Below are 18,570 nucleotides of genomic sequence, written 5' to 3'. Positions count from 1 at the left end.
ATCTGCTAGTGCAAAGAGCAACACAAAAAAGCTGCATCTTCCTTGCATATTTTAAAATGGACAATAAAACCGTTTCATCATTAAGTCTAAATAGTTGCCTATATAATAATGGCATGGTGTATGATTTAGCATTTTTTTAAAGATTTATTTATTTGTGTGTGTGTGTGAAAGAGAGAGAGAGGTAAAGGGAGAGAGAGAGAATCCACAAGCAGACTCCCCGCTAAGCACAAAGCCACCCAGGCACCCCATGCGGGGCTCGATTCCAGGACCCTGAGATCACGACCTGAGCTGAAACCAAGAGTCAGCCGCTCAATTGACTCAGCCACCCAAGCACCCCTGAGTTAGCATTTTTTTTTAAGGTTTTATTTATTTGTCAGAGAGAGAACACAGGCAGGGGGAGTGAGGGAGAAGCAGGCTCCCTGCTGAGGAAGGAGCCAGATGTGGGGCTTGATCCTAGGACCCTAGGATCATGACCTGAGCCGAGGGCAGAAGCTAAACCGACTGAGCCACCCAGGCGTCCTTGATTTAGCATTTTAAAACAAAACTGTTACACTGCTGTTTTACATGTGTCCAACGGAATCTAAAGATTTTGAAATCCACATTATCCATTTTTTTTTTTAAGATTTTATTTATTTATTTGACAGAGACACAGCGAAAGAGGGAACACAAGCAGAGGGAGTGGGAGAAGGAGAAGCAGGCTTCCCACCGAGCAGGGAGCCCGATGCGGGGCTCAATCCCAGGAGCCTGGGATCATGACCTGAGCCGAAGGCAGACGCTTAACGACTGAGCCACCCAGGCGCCCCAGCACATTATCCATTTTTTATTAATGAACTCTTTAACAGATACAACCTTCATACTGTTCCTTTTTACTCTTTGAACTTGAGTTGTAAATCTATTTACCCCATAGAATTTTATTCTAATGTAACATATTTTATGCCTGAAAGATACTTATTGATTATCCAATATACTTATCTGAAGTAAAAATACACATATCAACGGCAACTTAAAAAGGATATCCTTTGATCAAAAGATTCTAAGTGCTTATAAAAATTCTTCTGTATTACATGTTCATTGCAATTATTACAGTTAATCAAAACAACATATATGTGTTAATGCTGAAATATAATTATTAAGCCTTTAAAATTTAAAAAGAAAATGTCTCTTAATGACAGGAAAGTGGCTTTTTTTTTTCAATTACATTTCATTGAATGGGAAGTTATTTACCACTAGAATAAACAGAATTGGATAGAAATTAACAACAAAGAGAAGGTATTGACAACATATTTGTGGCCATTTGTGTTCATTTAAATCCAATGAGTACATGGAACAAGCAAATAAACAAGTAGAGAAGAGGTTGAAGCATAGCAGCAAGCAAAACACAGGAAAGTAATAAAAAATGGATATGGATTTAGAATATCAAATAATCTTTGCAAAAGTTAAAGTGTCTTCTGAGTAAATGTTTGAGAAAAATACAAAGCCCTAACTTTCCTCGTGTGCATGTCCCTTCTATATCAAGATAGAACATGGATCTGATCGAAGGAAACAACACTTTCTACCTCCTCCTCCCTGATATCTCCAACTGAGGCCTCACCACACTCTTCTCATCTCAGAGGAGGGTAAAATGCAGAAAGAACATGCTTCATAAAAGAATATATCTTGACTTCATTCTTCTTTCTAACAAATCCTGAATATTCTACTCCTGCTCTGTATAAGTGGACAAGCCCCAGGGTGCGGCTGTGGGTTTGCCACCTAGATAAAACAAGATGCCCTTGTCTGCCATGGATCTATCTTGCACACTCTTTGCTTTGCTCTCATTACACGTTCCTTGAGGCACAATATATTCTTTGGTAACAGCTGGAGAATGGAAAAGGTGAGGATATTAAAATTGGTATAGCTCTTGCTGCCTAACTATACAACGTATCCGAATTTTTAAAAACCCAAAATTGATCAAAATATCCCATTTCTAGTGTCCTATTTTCCCCTAAAGGGAATATGTGAAAGGCAAGAAGTTCTTCTGGGGTTGTTTAAAAGAGCCCAACACTTTGTTCAAGCCGAATATTCTGAACCATGCACTTGTCTTGCATCCTTGAGAAGCAGTTCCGTAAGAGGACTCAGGGAGAGTGAGCCTTCCTTCTGTGAACTGGGAGAAAGAGCACAAAGAGGGGCAGGGGAAGAGAACCACAGGTGCCCACACAGAGGCATGTTCTCAGTCAGCTCAACCTCAGAAAACACACATATGGAAACTGAACATCTAAAAAGAAATTCCTTTGCCACTATCCATGGCCATGTTCCCCAATTTGAAGACCATCATTATAGATCATCCACATTACTACTTTTTGTAGGGAAGAATAATCTGGAGTCTTCTGAAACTTCATTCCTTTCTTCCTGGGGCATACAAAACATTATGTCACTTCATTTTTATGAGAAATCTCTGAGGTGGGTTATATCACACCCATTTTATAGATGAGAAAATCAAAATCAAACTGGTTAGGTCACTTGTCCAAAGTCACACACAGAAGTTGAACAGAAATATCTGGATTCAAGGTACTGGCTGTTAAAGCCCACTACTCACACGTGGTTCTCATTTCTAAGCTTGCTTGTCTTTTCCTTTCTTATGCCCCTCCTACAAAACCAAGTTCCCTAACACCTCATTATAATAATACAGAATGTCAACTAGGATTTATTAGCTGATTGCTTGTGGGCCAGAAAATACACCATTTTACCTACATTAGAGCCTTTTAATGCTCACACCACCACAAATGAGGTATGATCACCCCCATTTTGCAGGTATTGGTGGCTTGCCTGAAGTTACATTGCTGATGCTAATTGGGAGTGAGCTGTTATTCAAACCTGGGTCTGTTGATGTCAACATGATCTTACACTATTATGATAAATTGCTCCTACAACAGCAGATACTCTGACAGTATAGGCCTAATAATGAAAGAGGTGGTCACAAGTTTCTATGTCTACAAAGAGCAGGTGGATAAGGTAACTGAGCAAAACACGGTTCTTCTGTGTGGGGCAGCAGAGCCAGGTGGCTAGGCCTTCTGACTGGTCAAGAGGGACCAGAAAGTGCATTTTTATATGAAATCTTACAATTGTTAAATGCTGGCAAGCAATTAAGAAATATATTCTGTGTGTATATCCACATGTATTTTCAACTGATTTTTTAAGTACATACACACATACCACATTCTGGGCAGGCTGGATGTGGTTCATGGACCATCATATTATAACCTCTGACTATTTTTTAAAAATTTTTAAGATTTATTTGAGTAATCTCTACATCCAACATGGGGCTCAAACTCACAACCCTGAGATCAAGAGTTGTGTGCTCTTCCGACTGAGCCAGCCAGATGCCCCTAACTTCTGACTTCCAAAGTGAGTGAGTGATGGCTATGCCCCATGTTCAGAAGCCCATTACTCTATTTAAAATACCTCTGGACAACCAATTCTCTAATTTCCATTAAATAAGAGCATGACATTGCTGATTTGGGGACCTCTTGGACTTTTTAGGCAGTCACTAATTCTCTGTCCTACTCAGAACTACAGCATCTGTTATAATAACCCTCACATAGAAACAGAAGCTAAACAGATTTAAACCTGAAAAGACCTGAGTACTGCAGGGAGACCAGGAGGTTTACAAGCGGGTACCACTGGTCCTGGGAGAAGCCACAGCTCAGGTGTGACCTCATCTCAGCCTCCCCTCTGCCTCAGAGCATCATGCTCACTCCGGCACCCCACATCTAGCACATGCAGGAGTTCAGTAAACATCCTTTTTTGCTGCTGGAACAAGAGACTCTGCTCATGTCCCTCCCCCAAAGCCTCATCTTCTCCCATCCTGACTCTAAAAGTTAGCCAGGTAAATTTTCTGTTGACTGCTCAGAGCTCCAGAAGCTACTGATTTAAAGATCTCTGTTTAAACATTCATGCTTGTTAAATACGAACAATACTGGTGGGTGGGGCTGTTGCCACAAGACAGCAAATATATCCTGCTAAAGCTGTTACTTGCATTCCTCCGTAACTATAGCTTTTTTTAGTCTGGTAATTTCACTAATGGGCTTCCTTTTACAACTATAATGATAGACTTCCTAGGTGTAAATACAATGTAGATCAGAATATTAAATCACATTCTAATTAACTCTATTCCTTTAATTCTAATGCATTAGAAATTCAATCAAATATTTTCACCCTTTGTGCTATTATGGTCAATAAGGCAAATATTCTAAACACATCAACTTGAAATGGAATCTTATTTTCAAGCAATCAATTACTTATATTCGCTGGTGTAGGTGGTGAGCTCACGGTCATTGTGCATCCACTTGAACTCCAAAGGCCAGCTCCCTTCAGCAAGGCAAGTGAGAACAAGGCGGTTGCCTTCCAGGTGAATCTGCGGTAGGCCTGGCTCCGTTTTAAAATATGGCACAACATCATCTGAAATATCAAAAAAAAAGAGAGCAAGAGAGAAAGAAAAAAAAGTGAATGAAGTAAACATGAAAATGGCATTCATCCAATTAATCAATCACTTATTTAAACAGACCTAATTTTAAAAAGTATAAATGATGGCTATTTGGCCCAATTAAGGAGCCAATAATCCTCGACCCCTTAGAAACATGTAATACCCTAGATGATATTTCAGAAGGCAGAAAGCTCAATGATCAGCACCATTTAAAAACATCTGACAAGTTCATTGCAGTTATTTCTATTTATGATTAATACCTGTTAAACAAAGAGGCGTACTGGGCAATCTCTGGTCATGCAAGCCATGGTTTTAACTAGGCATTATATTTTCACAGTATCAACCAAGGGTCTACACGGAGGCTCTAAAAGAAATTTCTTCATGTAACCTTCCGTCGGTTAAAAAAAAAAAAAGTAACTAGGATAAGCAAGAGTAACATGCGTACATAAATGACAGGAAGCACCATCCAGCTTCCACCTCTCTCTCTCTCTCTCACACACACACACACACACACACACACGGGGCTATAAAACTGGAAACCTGTGTGTATTTATACAACAAAATCCTACACAGCAATGGGAATGTAACAACTCTTGGCCCCCCCTATGAATCTCACAGACACATGTGGAGTGAAAGAAGCCAGACCGAAAGAAGTTTATAGCATATGCTTCTATCCAAAAGTTCATGAAAATTCAAAACCAGGCAAAACTAATCTGTGCTCTTAGAGGTCAGGATAAATGTTACCTCAGGGGGACAGGGACAGTGTAGGGGTGTAACAGGGCAGCTTATGGCGAGCAGACCAGGACCTATTTCCCGATGTGATTACACAGGGGCACTTCATTTTGTGAAAATTCATGGAAAATTATTCTATGTAAGATTTGTGCAATTTCTGTATGTACACTTTAATAGTTAAAAATACATAAATATGAACACAGGACACTTAGCTTCTAGTTCCGGCCCCATCACTAATTTTCTACATGACCTTGATTAGGGCATGTGGGTTTCTGTTTCTTCATCACTAAAATAAACAGAATTCTAGCTCCTCACTTTCGAACACAATCCCCCTGGCACACCTGCCTCTCTCAGGCCCCCGACCCTCTCTACTCACACATGAACACTCTAACTCTGAACCAGGCTGAGCCCTTTCAGGCCTTGCCAGGTGCTCCTTCCCACCCCCCATGCACCCCCAGTTCTGTGTGAGCAGACTCGCTCTCATCCTTCCAGCTGACAAAACCTCTCCCTACCAACATGCCCCAACAAACCATGACATTTGTCCCAGTCATGGCACCTACAAGATCTCGAAATGAGAGTACTTATGGATTATACCAACGCATTCTATGCCCTCTTAGTGACTACTTCTGAATCCCAGAACCTAGAACAATGCCAGAGGCAAAGTAGATACTGAATAAAATATTTGCTGAACAAATAAACAGAATAACAACAACACAGATAACAGCAATGGCTGGTATTCATTGAGTATTTATTATGTGCTGGAAACTGTGCTAAGCGCTTTGTACGCACTACCTCATTTAATTTTCACAAAAGCCCTATGAGACAAATGTCACTATTATAGTCTTTATTATATTCCTTCCTTATTATATTCCAGATGGGTAAAGGGAGACCCAAAGAAACTAAGTAACTTGCTCAAGGCCACCCAGTGAGTGTGAAATCACCATTTAAAACTCAGATAATCTGTTACAGAATCCCTGAATTCTATATATTATGACTCTAAATGCCATGCGTTTCTCCTTAAGGAAATCTTCTCAAGAACCCATATCTTAACTTCACGTTTTGGATAAATTTGTGGAATTACTAAGCTGGGCTTTTAAATTACTGTATTTTTAACAAATTAAGCATCAAATAGCATATTAACAGTATGCTGTTAATAGCATATTAACTGTATTTTTACATTAAGTTGGAGTACATATAGCTTGGTTTTTTTGTACTTAATATCTACAATTTAGGGGCGCCTGGGTGGCTCAGTTGGTTAAGCGACTGCCTTCGGCTCAGGTCATGATCCTGGAGTCCCGGGATCGAGTCCCGCATCGGGCTCCCTGCTCAGCGGGGAGTCTGCTTCTCCCTCTGACCCTCCCCCCTCTTGTGTGCTCTCTCTCTCTCATTCTCTCTCTCAAATAAATAAATAAAATCTTTAAAAATATATATATATATACAATTTAATTTTTTAAGATTATTTGAAAGAGAGAATGCATGTGCACACGCTAGCAGGGAAGGGGCAGAATAAGAGAAACTCAAGCAGACTCCATGCTGAACGTGAAGCCCAACACAGAGCTCGATCATATGACCCTGAGATCATGACCCAAGCCTAAATCAAGAGGTGGATGCTCAACCAGCTGAGCAACCCAGGCGCCCCAATATATAGAACTTAAATATTCAGCTGACCCTTGAACACCACAGGGGTTAGGGGCACCAACCCCCCCACAGTCAAAAATCCACATACAACTTTTGACTCCCCAAAAACTTAACTACTAATAGCCTACTGTTGACCAGAAGCCTTACCAATAATATAAACAGTCGATTAACACATATTTTGTATATTATATGTACTATATACTGTATTTTTACAATATAGTAAGCTAGAGAAAAGAGATGTTAAGAAAATCATATGGAAAATATATTTATAGTACTGTACTACAAAAAACCCATGTATAAGTGGGTCTACACAGTTCAAAACCATGTTGTTCAAGGGCCAACTGTATAGAGTTTATTTTGCCATTGTGTTGACCACTGCATTCTACTACTGGTATATGGATAATAGAATATTGCCAATCTCTTACTAGTATTCATTCAAATAATTAAATGTTAAATTGCATTTGTGAATGTGGTAAGAGCCTATTAAAAAAAAAGGCTTAGCCTAGTCAATGAGATGCCATGCAGAAGCTAAAAGATCAGTAGGATTCAAAAACTCAAGTAGTGTCATCTGCAAAGGCCCTGTGGTGGTAACAAACATGGTGAGTAACCCTGGAAAGTACAAAAGGCTGAAAAACAAGCAGATCTATGGGCACATAGAAGACAGAGTGAATGGGAGCAGGGTGAACAAGGTCTAGGCCTCACAGGCTGTTGCAGGCAAGGCAAGCGAACATCCTTTGTGTTTCCATGTCATCGCTGTGTGATTTTCAATGGTGCCACTTCACATTCAAAAGTGTCCTTGTGTGAATGATAAATTATATGATACCCTATTCACTGGCCTTGGTCAAAGTACTGCCAGTGTTATGGTGATGATGATGATTAGCCATTATTATGGAAGGACAGCAGACAGCCTTTGAAGAGGCTGTGCTGTTAAAAGCTCATCTGGCCACACCATGGGGAAGGAATTAGATGGGCCCAAGCAGTGGGATTAAACCAGTTAGGGCCACTGCGGTGATCCAGGCAAATGCTCTTAAAGGTGGCAGTGGTTTGGGCCAAGGTAACAGCAATGGTTGTAGTGGTAGAGACGGAGAGAAATGGGTGGCTTTAAAACAATATTTAGGTAGCAAAAAAGAAAATTATTGATGGACTGAATATGGGACTGAGGGAAAGAGAGGTGTCAAGAAGGATTCTTAGGTCTCTGACTTGCACGATTTTCTGTTCAACACACACAAACACACACACACACACACGGTGATTTAGTTATTAGTGCTAGGAATGCAACGAGAATAAGTCACAGCTGCTGTCCCATAAGAGGCTACGGCTACATCTGATGCAGGAATAGAGATGGCAAAGTATCAGGCACTGTGACCGAAATTTGTGACTGCAAGACAGGAAGGCAGTCGATCCTCGTCCCATCCCAAGGTGCTACTGCACACCACCCACTCTGAGCCACGCTACAAGGGCATCCTCAGGCTGACTGCCAGCAGTGACAGCGTGTCCGATGTCCCTCTTTGCTACACACTTCATCTAAAACTGTCCACTCTCATGGCCTCATAAGGCTGAAGTGACGACTATAGCTTTAACACCTTGGGGTTGACTGAGCTCCAGGCTGTATTAGTGCCCTGCCGCTTTCACCATATTTAACGATGGAGAAAGAAACGCCACTTCATATCGCTCCAGAGTCCTACAAAAATGAGTCATAAAAAATATATCTTTTAAAAGAAAAAAGCTTCGGGGCGCCTGGGTGGCTCAGTCGGTTAAGCGTCTGCCTTCGGCTCAGGTCATGATCCCAGGGTCCTGGGATTGAGCCCCGAATCGGGCTCCCTGCTCGGCGGGGAGCCTGCTTCTCCCTCTCCCACTCCCCCTGCTTGTGTTCCCTCTCTCGCTGTGTGCGTCTCTCTCTGTCAATTAAATAAAATCTTTAAAAACATTAAAAAAATAAAAAATAATAAATAAATAATAAATAAATAAAATAAATAAATTTAAAAAAAAAGAAAAGAAAAAAGCTTCAAAATAGACACTCAAGGATGTGAATTTGGTTTTACAACTGACAGAACATCATCAATTTAATATATTATATGACTGTTTTAAATGTAAATGATACCATAATTCAATTTTTCCTAGAATTCATAGTTTACTAAACATGCTTATACTCTGTACAAATTATGCTGCACACTCTGAATTAGCAGGAAAAGAAGTTTTCATAAAGAGTAGTTTCATATAGCTGGCAAGCCAATATCCTGTGATCCAAATGATCACAGAAGTGTGGTTAGCGCAGATACTAACATTTATGATAGGAGGAAGGGAGGCAAATGTGTCCGTGCTCTGGGATCTTACGTAAGTGACAATCATTATACAAATATTGTAACACAGATTAGCCAGTGTGCAGAATAACAGCGTTATTGCTCTGAACCTGGCACTATTTACCACTGAAATACATGCAGATCATGAAGTTCAGAGGGCATAAAAGCAACAGAGCACAAAGGCTTTGGTGACAAAAAAAAGAGACAGAAGCGTTAGTATTCAGGTCCGCACAGCCCCTGACAAAAGCAGGTGATCCTTATATACCTTAAATGGAACAGAGAAAAGTCTGAAAAGATCCATAAAGACAAAAATGATTGAGTTACCTCTGAAATAAGATCATCAAACTCTGACCTAGGGAAAAGTCAATGGTCTACGTGGTGCTCGATGAGGGGTGTGTGTGCATGTGTGTGTATGTATGTATGTATATGTGTATGCGTGTGCGTGTGTGTGTATGTGTGTGCACAGGTGTGTTTTCCTAAATAACGAACAGTAGTTCTCCCTCTCCTTGGGAAAAGTAAGTAGACATTAAGTCACAGCTTCTATGTTCTTAACAATGAACACTGTAAGACCCTGGAATGAATTCCTACAAAAAACTCTGAAATTTCCATTTTCACATACTTCTATATAGAACATAAATCAGTTATGAACAAGAGAGTCCCGTCTGTCTGGATAACACAGACTTCAGGGCCATCCAAAGGAGAGCAGTGCACGTAATGTTCTCTTAAGATAACATCACAATTGGGCGCCTGGGTGGCTCAGTTGGTTAAGCGACTGCCTTCGGCTCAGGTCATGATCCTGGAGTCCCGGGATCGAGTCCCGCATCAGGCTCCCTGCTCGGCGGGGAGTCTGCTTCTCCCTCTGACCCTACTCCCTCTCATGCTCTCTCTCATTCTCTCTCTCTCAAATAAATAAAATCTTTAAAAAAAAAAAAAAGATAACATCACAATTTTATGATGTAGAAGTCACTTCCCTAAATGGACTTTAAGGTTTTGATAGAATGTAAATGGATTTAACTTTACCTGTCCGACGTGGAGATAATCTTCTGCTCATCTACAAAGGGACCACAACCCACCTGCCACAGTAAAGATCATTTACTTCTGTGAGAAACCAGGGAAGAAGCAGCTCTGAAGAAGAACCCTGTCCTGTGGCTCCAGGTGTCCTACCCTGAAGAAGGGTGAGCTTGCCCTGGATTTTAACGATCTGCTCCATCATGGAAATCCTGGGTCTACTACCAGAAACTCTCTCGTGGTAGAATGGATAGGAATCAACTGCTGGTTGCAAGAGAGTCCAGCTTCAAGCTCCTCTGTGACTCTGCCAGTGAGAGAAGTCAGCCAGCATAATCGTGATCGGTTCTGGGACCTCACCCTTCTCCTCCATTTAAAGTGATAATGAATATGAGAAATAATAATCAACTCCCACACAGCAGAGGAGCCAAGTACACCACAGACAAGGGGTGTCTAAGGCAGACGAGCCCCACACATTCTGGTAAAGTGACGATGAGTGCTATTAGGCCTTGGTAATCAGCACTGTCGATCAGGCGAGGGTCCGGCGGGAAAGATTAGGAATCGCAGTGTGAGTGGAGCAATCAGCTGGAGCAGGACCTTTTATTACTGAACTCGGCTTTTTCGACAGCTGAATTTCCCAAGGCGACTAATCTTTTGGTTTAAACTACTAATCTTCCTTTCAAAACTTCTTTTACATCAAATTCAAACATTTTCATGCCCCAAGCTTATGAATTCACAACTAATGGAAAGTTTTATTTTTCAAATCCCAGTGAGAAACAAAAGCACAGGGCATAATGCATCATTTGTGAACACCTATTCTGAAAAATACAGGTAGAAGATCCTTTTCTGGTAAATATAGTCATTCAAATCCCTACTGCTGGCAGGTCATTATGTACACCTACTGAAGCTGGGAGTTCAACCTCACAGTGTGTTGTGCTTTCTCATAATAGTAGTATTAATCTTTTTAAAGGCAACAGTTGTGCATTTCAAGTGTATTTCTGAGGTAAAAATGTAAATATGATCAGGTATGTTCTACTACAGTTAAATATGCAAATATGGAAAGGTCGCCCTTCAATGATGAGATCTTTTAAGATAATTCCCTTTGGACCGAGTCCACCATGTGCTTTAGAACAAGCTGATTCAAGCTGTGCTTTCTGGGACCACCTACCGAAGCCCTTGCTGGCTACAGGTGAAATGAAGGAGGAGGATGCAGCTCTATCATCAGAGCTAATTCTCAGGCTTCATTCTCCTAGCTTATCAGAAATATTTAGAAGTATTTTCCAGTGACAGACTCATCAGATTCTGTGGGTCTAAAAAAAAAAAATCAGCCAACCTCTCTGTATGTCACCTTATGTATTTCCACTACTGCCTTCTAAAATAAATGAGTATCAGAAATTTCAGGGCAAAAGGTAGCTACCGTTGAACAAATATATGTATTTTAAACACGATAAAAAATGAACATGATGACTACAAAATATACCGTGTTTCCCATATTTATACTCTCGAGCATGTCTGATGGGGCGGGACTGCAAGTTTCACTGGAAGGCAAGTTGCCACTCTGCCCTCCAGGAGCCAGGAGAGCCTTACCACCCTGCCAGTCCCCACAGAGCTCAGCACAGAAGAGGCGCAGGCAGGAGCGCAGGGCTGCTGATGTCAGCTCTGCAGCCACAAAGCCGCTCCCCCACCCCAAGCATTCACAGGGTGTCTCCTGGTGGCTCAGCACTGGGGATACAGCTGGTCCCTGCCGTGAGAGCCACAGTCCAGGAAGTGTGATGCTGGCCAACAAGAGGCAAGAGGACAGAGGCAGGAAGCCACTGCCTGAGGGGGCCCTCAACGGGTTCACGGCCACGGATGTCCCGTGGCTAAAGTGTCTACAAGTCAGCCAGGCGAGGAGCTGAAGGGGCATCAGTGCCCAGAGAGCCCGGGGCAGCCTGACTCGGGCTTCCCAGGGACCGAGGCTCCAAGGTCTCACAGAAACGTGAGGGCTCAGGTACATCTCTTACTGCTGCTCATGCTGCACAGTGGCTTTCAAAGGCATTTGAAGGCTTGTTAAAGAACCATCCCATCCTTGATGACAAATGAGATTGTTTTTAGATTACTGCACGTCTCCACCCCAATTAAAAGTGGACTTGTGCAAGCCTCTGTGTGTGTGTGTGTGTGTGTGTGCGTGTGCACGCGCGGCTGGCCTGTGAAAGGTGAGCGGGGCTGTAGGAGCACCCTGGCCGCCCTGGAGAGGCCTCTGAGGGTGAAGGATGGCCTGGTGTGGGGTGGCAGTGACTGCTAAGCTTGGTCAGGGACTTAGGGGAGCCTGAGCACACCATATGAGCAAGTACACTTCACCCCTCGCCTGAGGCTCTGTCCCATTGTCTTCTGGAGGGCACTACAATCAGAAGGGAGAAAGGAGAAAAAAGCTCCCAGTATATATTCCCAGATCTCACCATAAAGTCATCATTTTGGACTCAAAAGTTTGATCAGGAAGTGTGGGATTTTCTCTGAGTAGTGTCTGCAGTCTTCTCTTGGCATCTGGATCTGTGCATATGAAAACCCAGAAAGCAGGAGGGGCCCTCAGGTTTCCATTAAACAGTACTGAGAACAGCTTGATGATGCATTCAGTCAGGGGGAAGTCAAACTGCTTATCTGTTTTCTCTGAAATCAATGCGAATTAACAGCATATTTAAGGGAACTCATGGGATAAACCTACCCTTCCAGTATTTTCCCCTAAGAAACCATTCAAGCTTTCAGTGAGATTAATCTACAGTGAAGCTTATGGCAGAAACATAAATGGTTGTATTTATGTACTGGTTTGATCCTGCACTATGCTAATATATTTCAGCATATAAATTAATAATAAGAAGAGAGAGAAGGATAAAAGCAATTCCCCTACTTCTCCAAACTGAAATAAGCTTCCAGCTCTCCAATATTTTATTTCAAAGTAGAATTGGACTAAATTGTAATTTCTATGGTTTGTAGTGAAAAAGTAGGACCAACCAAAATGAGAGAAGAGTTATCAGAAATAACCAACATTTTTCTTGAACATGGCACACTATTTCTTTCAAATAATCCTAAAAGTCCAATTCAAATTAAATAAAAGGCTGAAAAGTCCAAGAAAAGAAATTCAGAGGTGATTTACCTTGCCCTGCTTATATGCTTACAGTGAATTTATGCCACATATGTATTGACATCAAAAGTGGGACTCAAAAGGTACCTAAATGGTAAAGATTTAACTTTAGACCAAGAAAATTACATGGGAAAGGAACTTCTTATGGATACCAAAGTTCCAATAGATAAGGCCTATTGATTTTGGCAAAGTTACAATCTTTTGGCTTATCTCACACTTAGAGTGGATTTCTTATGCCTGCATAACTTTGTTGGTTTGCTGAGTTATGTAGCTCTTCCAAATGTTGACATATATCATTATGCTATATAAAAAATATCACACATTAATACAGCTCCATATCTCATCAGAAAAATCCCTAAATAATGGGAACTGTCCAGCTCAGGGTGGCATATACAAAATTTCCAAAATTCTAATTTTTACTTAAGAGCTCAATTTTTAGGGGTGCCTGGGTGGCTTAGTCAGTTAAGCATCCCACTCTTGATTTCAGCTCAGGTCATGATCTCAGGGTCATGGGACTGAGCCCTGTATCGGGCTTTATGCTGAGCATTGAGCCTGCTTAAGATTCTCTCTATCCCTCTCCCATTCCCCACTCATACTCTCTCTTAAAAAAAAAAAGAGAGAAGAGAGAAAATTAATGGATCAAAAGCCTGGTTTTTCAAGGAAAAAGAAGTGTAAAGCTCTAGCAAGATTGAAAGAAATAGAGAAAATACAAATCAATACCAGCAATGAAATAGGGGCTATCACTACAGATCTTGCAGTCACTAAAAAAGGAATACAATGAATAACTTTGAACTCATTAATTTGAGAACTCAGAAATGTGAACTAATTCCTGAGAAACTATAAACTACAAAAATTCAGCCAAAATGAAATCTACAGCCTGAATAGCCCTGTAACCAATTAAAGAAATTGAATTTGTAATTAAAAAGCTTCTGAGAAAAACCTCCAGACCCAGATGGTTTCACTAAAGAATTCTATCAAACATTTAAAGAATTAACATCGACTTTACATATTCTTGTCCAAAAACCAGAAGAGAAAGAAATGTTTCCCAACTCATTTTTTGAGCCTAGTTTTTCCCTGATATAAAATCTTGGCAAAGATAATACAAAAAAGTCAATTATATACCAATATCTCTACTGAACTTAGACACAAAAATCTTCAACAAAATATTAGCAAGTCAAATACAGTAATGTATTAAGAGAATTATATGCCAAGATTGAGTGGAATGTATTCCAGGTATGCAAGGCTGGTTCAAAATTTGAAAACTCAATCAGCATAATTTACCATATCAATGAGCTAAAAAAAAATCTGTGATTTATCAACTACAGCAGAAAAAGCATTCGACAAAATCCAACACCCATTCATAAAGTTAAGAAGAAAAAAAAAACACTCTCACCAAATTGGGAATAGAGAGGAACTTTCTTTATAAAGAAAATCTACCAAAAATCTACATCTAATAACATCTTATTCAACAGTTAAAGACTGAATACCTTTCCCCTGAACTTGGTACCCAGTCAAGAATGTCTGCTCTCATCAGTCCTATTCAAGGTCTAGCCACTGAAATAAGGAAGAAAATAAATAAATAAAAGACATACATATTGGAAGGGAAAAATGAAATTGTCCCTATTTGTAGATGACATGATTATGTCTGTAGAAAATCCCAAAGAAGCTACACACACACACACACACACACACAAACACACACCCCTTCTAGAATTAATAAGTGAGTTCAACAAGGTTGTAGGATACAAAATCAACACACAAATCGATCACATTTCTATAAACTACCAATAAGTAGAAACCAAAATTATACACACAATACCATTCATAATCACTCCAAATAAAATGAAATGCTCAGGTATAAACTTTATAAAATATATCTTTATTCTGAACATTATAAAATGCTGATCACAGAAATCAAAGGACCTAAACAAATATTTAGAGATATACCATGTTCATAGATTTGAAGACTCAACATAGTAAAGATGTCAATTCTATGCAAACAGATATATAGGGTTAATGGAATTTGTTAATACACCAGCAACATTTCTTATAGATATACACAAGATTATTCTAAAATTAATATAGAAAGGCAAAGAAACTAGAATATCTAAAACAATTTTGAAAATGAAGAAGAGAGCACCTGGATGGCTCAGATGGTTAAACATCTGCCTTCGGCTCAGGTCATGATCTCCAGGTCCTGGGATCGAGCCCCACAACGGGCTCCCCGCTCAGGGCGAGGGCGGGGGGTAGGCTGCTTCTCCCTCTCCCTCTGCCTCTTCCCCTGCTTGTTCTCTGTCTCTGTCTCTCTCAAATGAATTAAAAAAAAAAAATCTTAAAAAAAAAGTGAATAAGAAAATGAGAGGTATCAATCTTCCTGATTTTAAGACTTATTATATAGCTACGGTAAATCAAGACAATACGGTATTAATAGGAGATAAGAAGAAATCTGAATATCATTCAGTCCAGAAATTCTAACCACTGTGTAATAGAATTCCAGAAAAAGAAAACAGAGTAAAATAAAGAGGAAATTATCAAAATATTGATACACAAAATATTCCCTTAACTGAGAGACATAAGTATTCAAATTAAAGAGCCTATTAAATGCACAGGATAATGAATTTTTAAAAAATCCCCATATCAGGTTACACTGCTATGAAATTTCAGAGCATTGGGGATAAAGAGAAGATACTAAAATCTTCAAGTCATAAATAACTAGTTCACATTAAAAGATTGTAAATATGAATGTCATCTGACTTCTCAACAACATAGTCAAAGCTAGAAGTGAATGGAGCAACAGCCTCAAATTTTGAATAAATATTTGTATCCCAGAATTCAACATTCAAATTAACAATTAAGCATGAAAAGATACGTATTATTTTCATATTAATACATATTAACACTTTCAGGGTCTCAAAAAATATTTCCCATACATGCTTTCTCATGAAACTACTAAAAGATGTACTCTACTAAAATTAGAGTATATATTAAGGATGAGAAAGAGGTGGGATTTAGGAAACAAGATACATGTTGGAGAGGAGCAAAGAGAAAGGCCAGGAGCACATCTATGTGGAATACCTAGAGCACAGGTGGGTCAGGCAAGAGCATGATGGCAGATGACTCCCAGAGCAACATCTTTAAGAACAAAGAAAAGCTGATGCATTGGGCTGGGTGGGAAAATCATAATCTTTGGAGTTGGAAAGTCTGAAAATAATTAGTAATAGGAACAAAGACAAATAGGTGGGAGGAAGTGAATTATTAACTGCAGAAAGCAAAATACTTTGAACAAGAAAGGAAATGTAATTACAAAATATTAGACAGAAAATTAGTCAAACATTTTACACCACTTTAACTAAAAATTCTGATATAATTATATTTGAAAAACAGGAGGGAAAGCAAGGATATATAAGGATGTTAAATCCTCATCTTCATAACAAAAAAACAAAAAAGGGAAAAAATGATAAAATTTGATAAATCAAGAACTAGCATTCAATGAAGAATAATTTAGGGAGGAGTGGAGCCGGGGACTTCTGAGTTTGTTTGTTTTTATTTTCCTTTATTGGCCTTCCAGTTCTGTTTGATTGTGGTAAAAATTTTAAGTGACTTAAAAATGAAATCAATTGTCACAAATAGCCTGACCTAAGCCAGTGGTTATGCTTGAAGTTTTCAACTAAAGAGTGGAGCATGCTACAATCAAGTTAGAATGACAAAAGAGGAAGGAAGGAAGGAAGGAAGGGAGGGAGGAAGGAAGGAAGGAAGGGAGGGAGGGAGGGAGGGAGGGAGGGAGGGAGGGAAAAGACTGTACGGTATTGGCAGAGAGGTAGAACTTTAAATCAAAGAAATGAATAGAGAACCTAGAAAAACCCCAACACAAGTATAGCCAACTGATTTTTGACAAAGGATGAAAAACATATTCAACAGAGGAAAGATAGAGGTGCCTGGGAGGCACAGTTGGTTAAGTATCTGACTCTTGGTTTCCGTTCCGGTTGTGATCTCGGGGTCATGAAATCAAGCCCTGTGTTCAGCACAGAGTCTGCTTGAGATTCTCTCTCCCTCTCCCTCTCCCTCTGCCCCTCCCACTCGTACACTCTCTCTCCCAAATAAATAAGTAAATCTTAAAAAAAAAAAAAAAAAGAAAGAGGAAAGATAGTCTTTAAAACAAATGGCACCAGAGCAACAAAATATCCAGAAGATTAAAAAAAAAAAAAAAAAGAACCTCTACCTAACCTTCTTATTTCATATAAAAATTAACTCAAATGGATCATGGGTTTAGGTGTAAAACCAGAAAACTGTTAGAAAAAATATTAGAGAAAATCCTTAAAATCTACAGCTAGGCAAAGAGTCTCAGACCTGACACCAAAAGTACAATGCATTAAAAGCAACAACAACAACAAATTGAATCTTACCAAAATTTAAAACTTTGCTCTCCAAAAGTCTCTGTGAAGAGGATAAAAAGACAAGCACAGATTAGGAGAAAATATGTCCAAACCACATATCTAAAAAGGACTAGTATCTAAAATATATAAAGAACCCTCAAAAGTTAACTGTACAAAACAAATAATCTAAATAGAAAATGGACAGATGATAAACAGACATTTCACTGAAGAGGATCTATGGATGGCAAATATACACATGAAAAGATGTTCAACATCATTAATCATTAGAGAAATACAAATTAAAACCATAATAAGTTATCAGCACATACCTATAGAATGGCTAAATTAAAAAAAGTAGGGACAACACCAAATGCTGATGATGCAAAAACAAAAACAAAACTGGATTACTCATACACTACTGGTGGATGCATGAAGTAATACAATCATTCTAGCAAACAGTTTGGCGGTTTCTGATAAAACTAAACATGTATCTACCATACAGACCCAGCAATTGCACTCTTAGGCATTTATCCCAAAGAAATGAAGACTTCTGTTTACATAAAAACCTGTACAAGATGTTAATAGCAGCTTTAGTCATAACAGGCAAAAACTGGATAGAACCCAGATGTCCCTGAAAGGTTAATAGTTGTACAAACTATAGGACATCCAAACCATAGCACACCGCTAGGTAATACAAAAGAACAAACTACTGATACACACAACAACCTCGATGAATCTCCAAAGAATTCTGCTGAGTGAAAAATAAAATCTAATCCCAAAGGTCACATACAATAGGATTCCTTTTATATAACACTGCTGAAATGACAAAATCACAGAAATGGAGAACAGACTAGGGGTTGCAAGGGCCAGAAATGGGGGCGGGGTGGGGGTGGAGGACACTGGAAGGGCAACATAAGGGATTCTCTATGTTGACTGCATGGATGT

General features: G+C 39.6%; 1 protein-coding gene across 1 annotated transcript in view; it reads right to left on the bottom strand.

Annotated features, from left to right (window-relative positions):
• Positions 1–18,570, bottom strand: part of SDK1 (sidekick cell adhesion molecule 1) — an 821,758-nt gene that overhangs the window by 485,036 nt on the left and 318,152 nt on the right. The window contains exon 2 of the mRNA XM_081822645.1: positions 4,275–4,434. Within this exon, the coding sequence (XP_081678771.1) occupies positions 4,275–4,434 (160 nt within the window). The remainder of the gene's footprint in view (positions 1–4,274; positions 4,435–18,570) is intronic.

The sequence above is a fragment of the Leptonychotes weddellii genome, chromosome 5, assembly GCF_054177405.1.
Source record: "Leptonychotes weddellii isolate Sample4059 chromosome 5, ASM5417740v2, whole genome shotgun sequence".
Lineage (NCBI taxonomy): Eukaryota > Metazoa > Chordata > Mammalia > Carnivora > Phocidae > Leptonychotes > Leptonychotes weddellii.
Note: the sequence above shows the minus strand (reverse complement) of the source record. Positions and strands in the feature narration are given on the sequence as shown.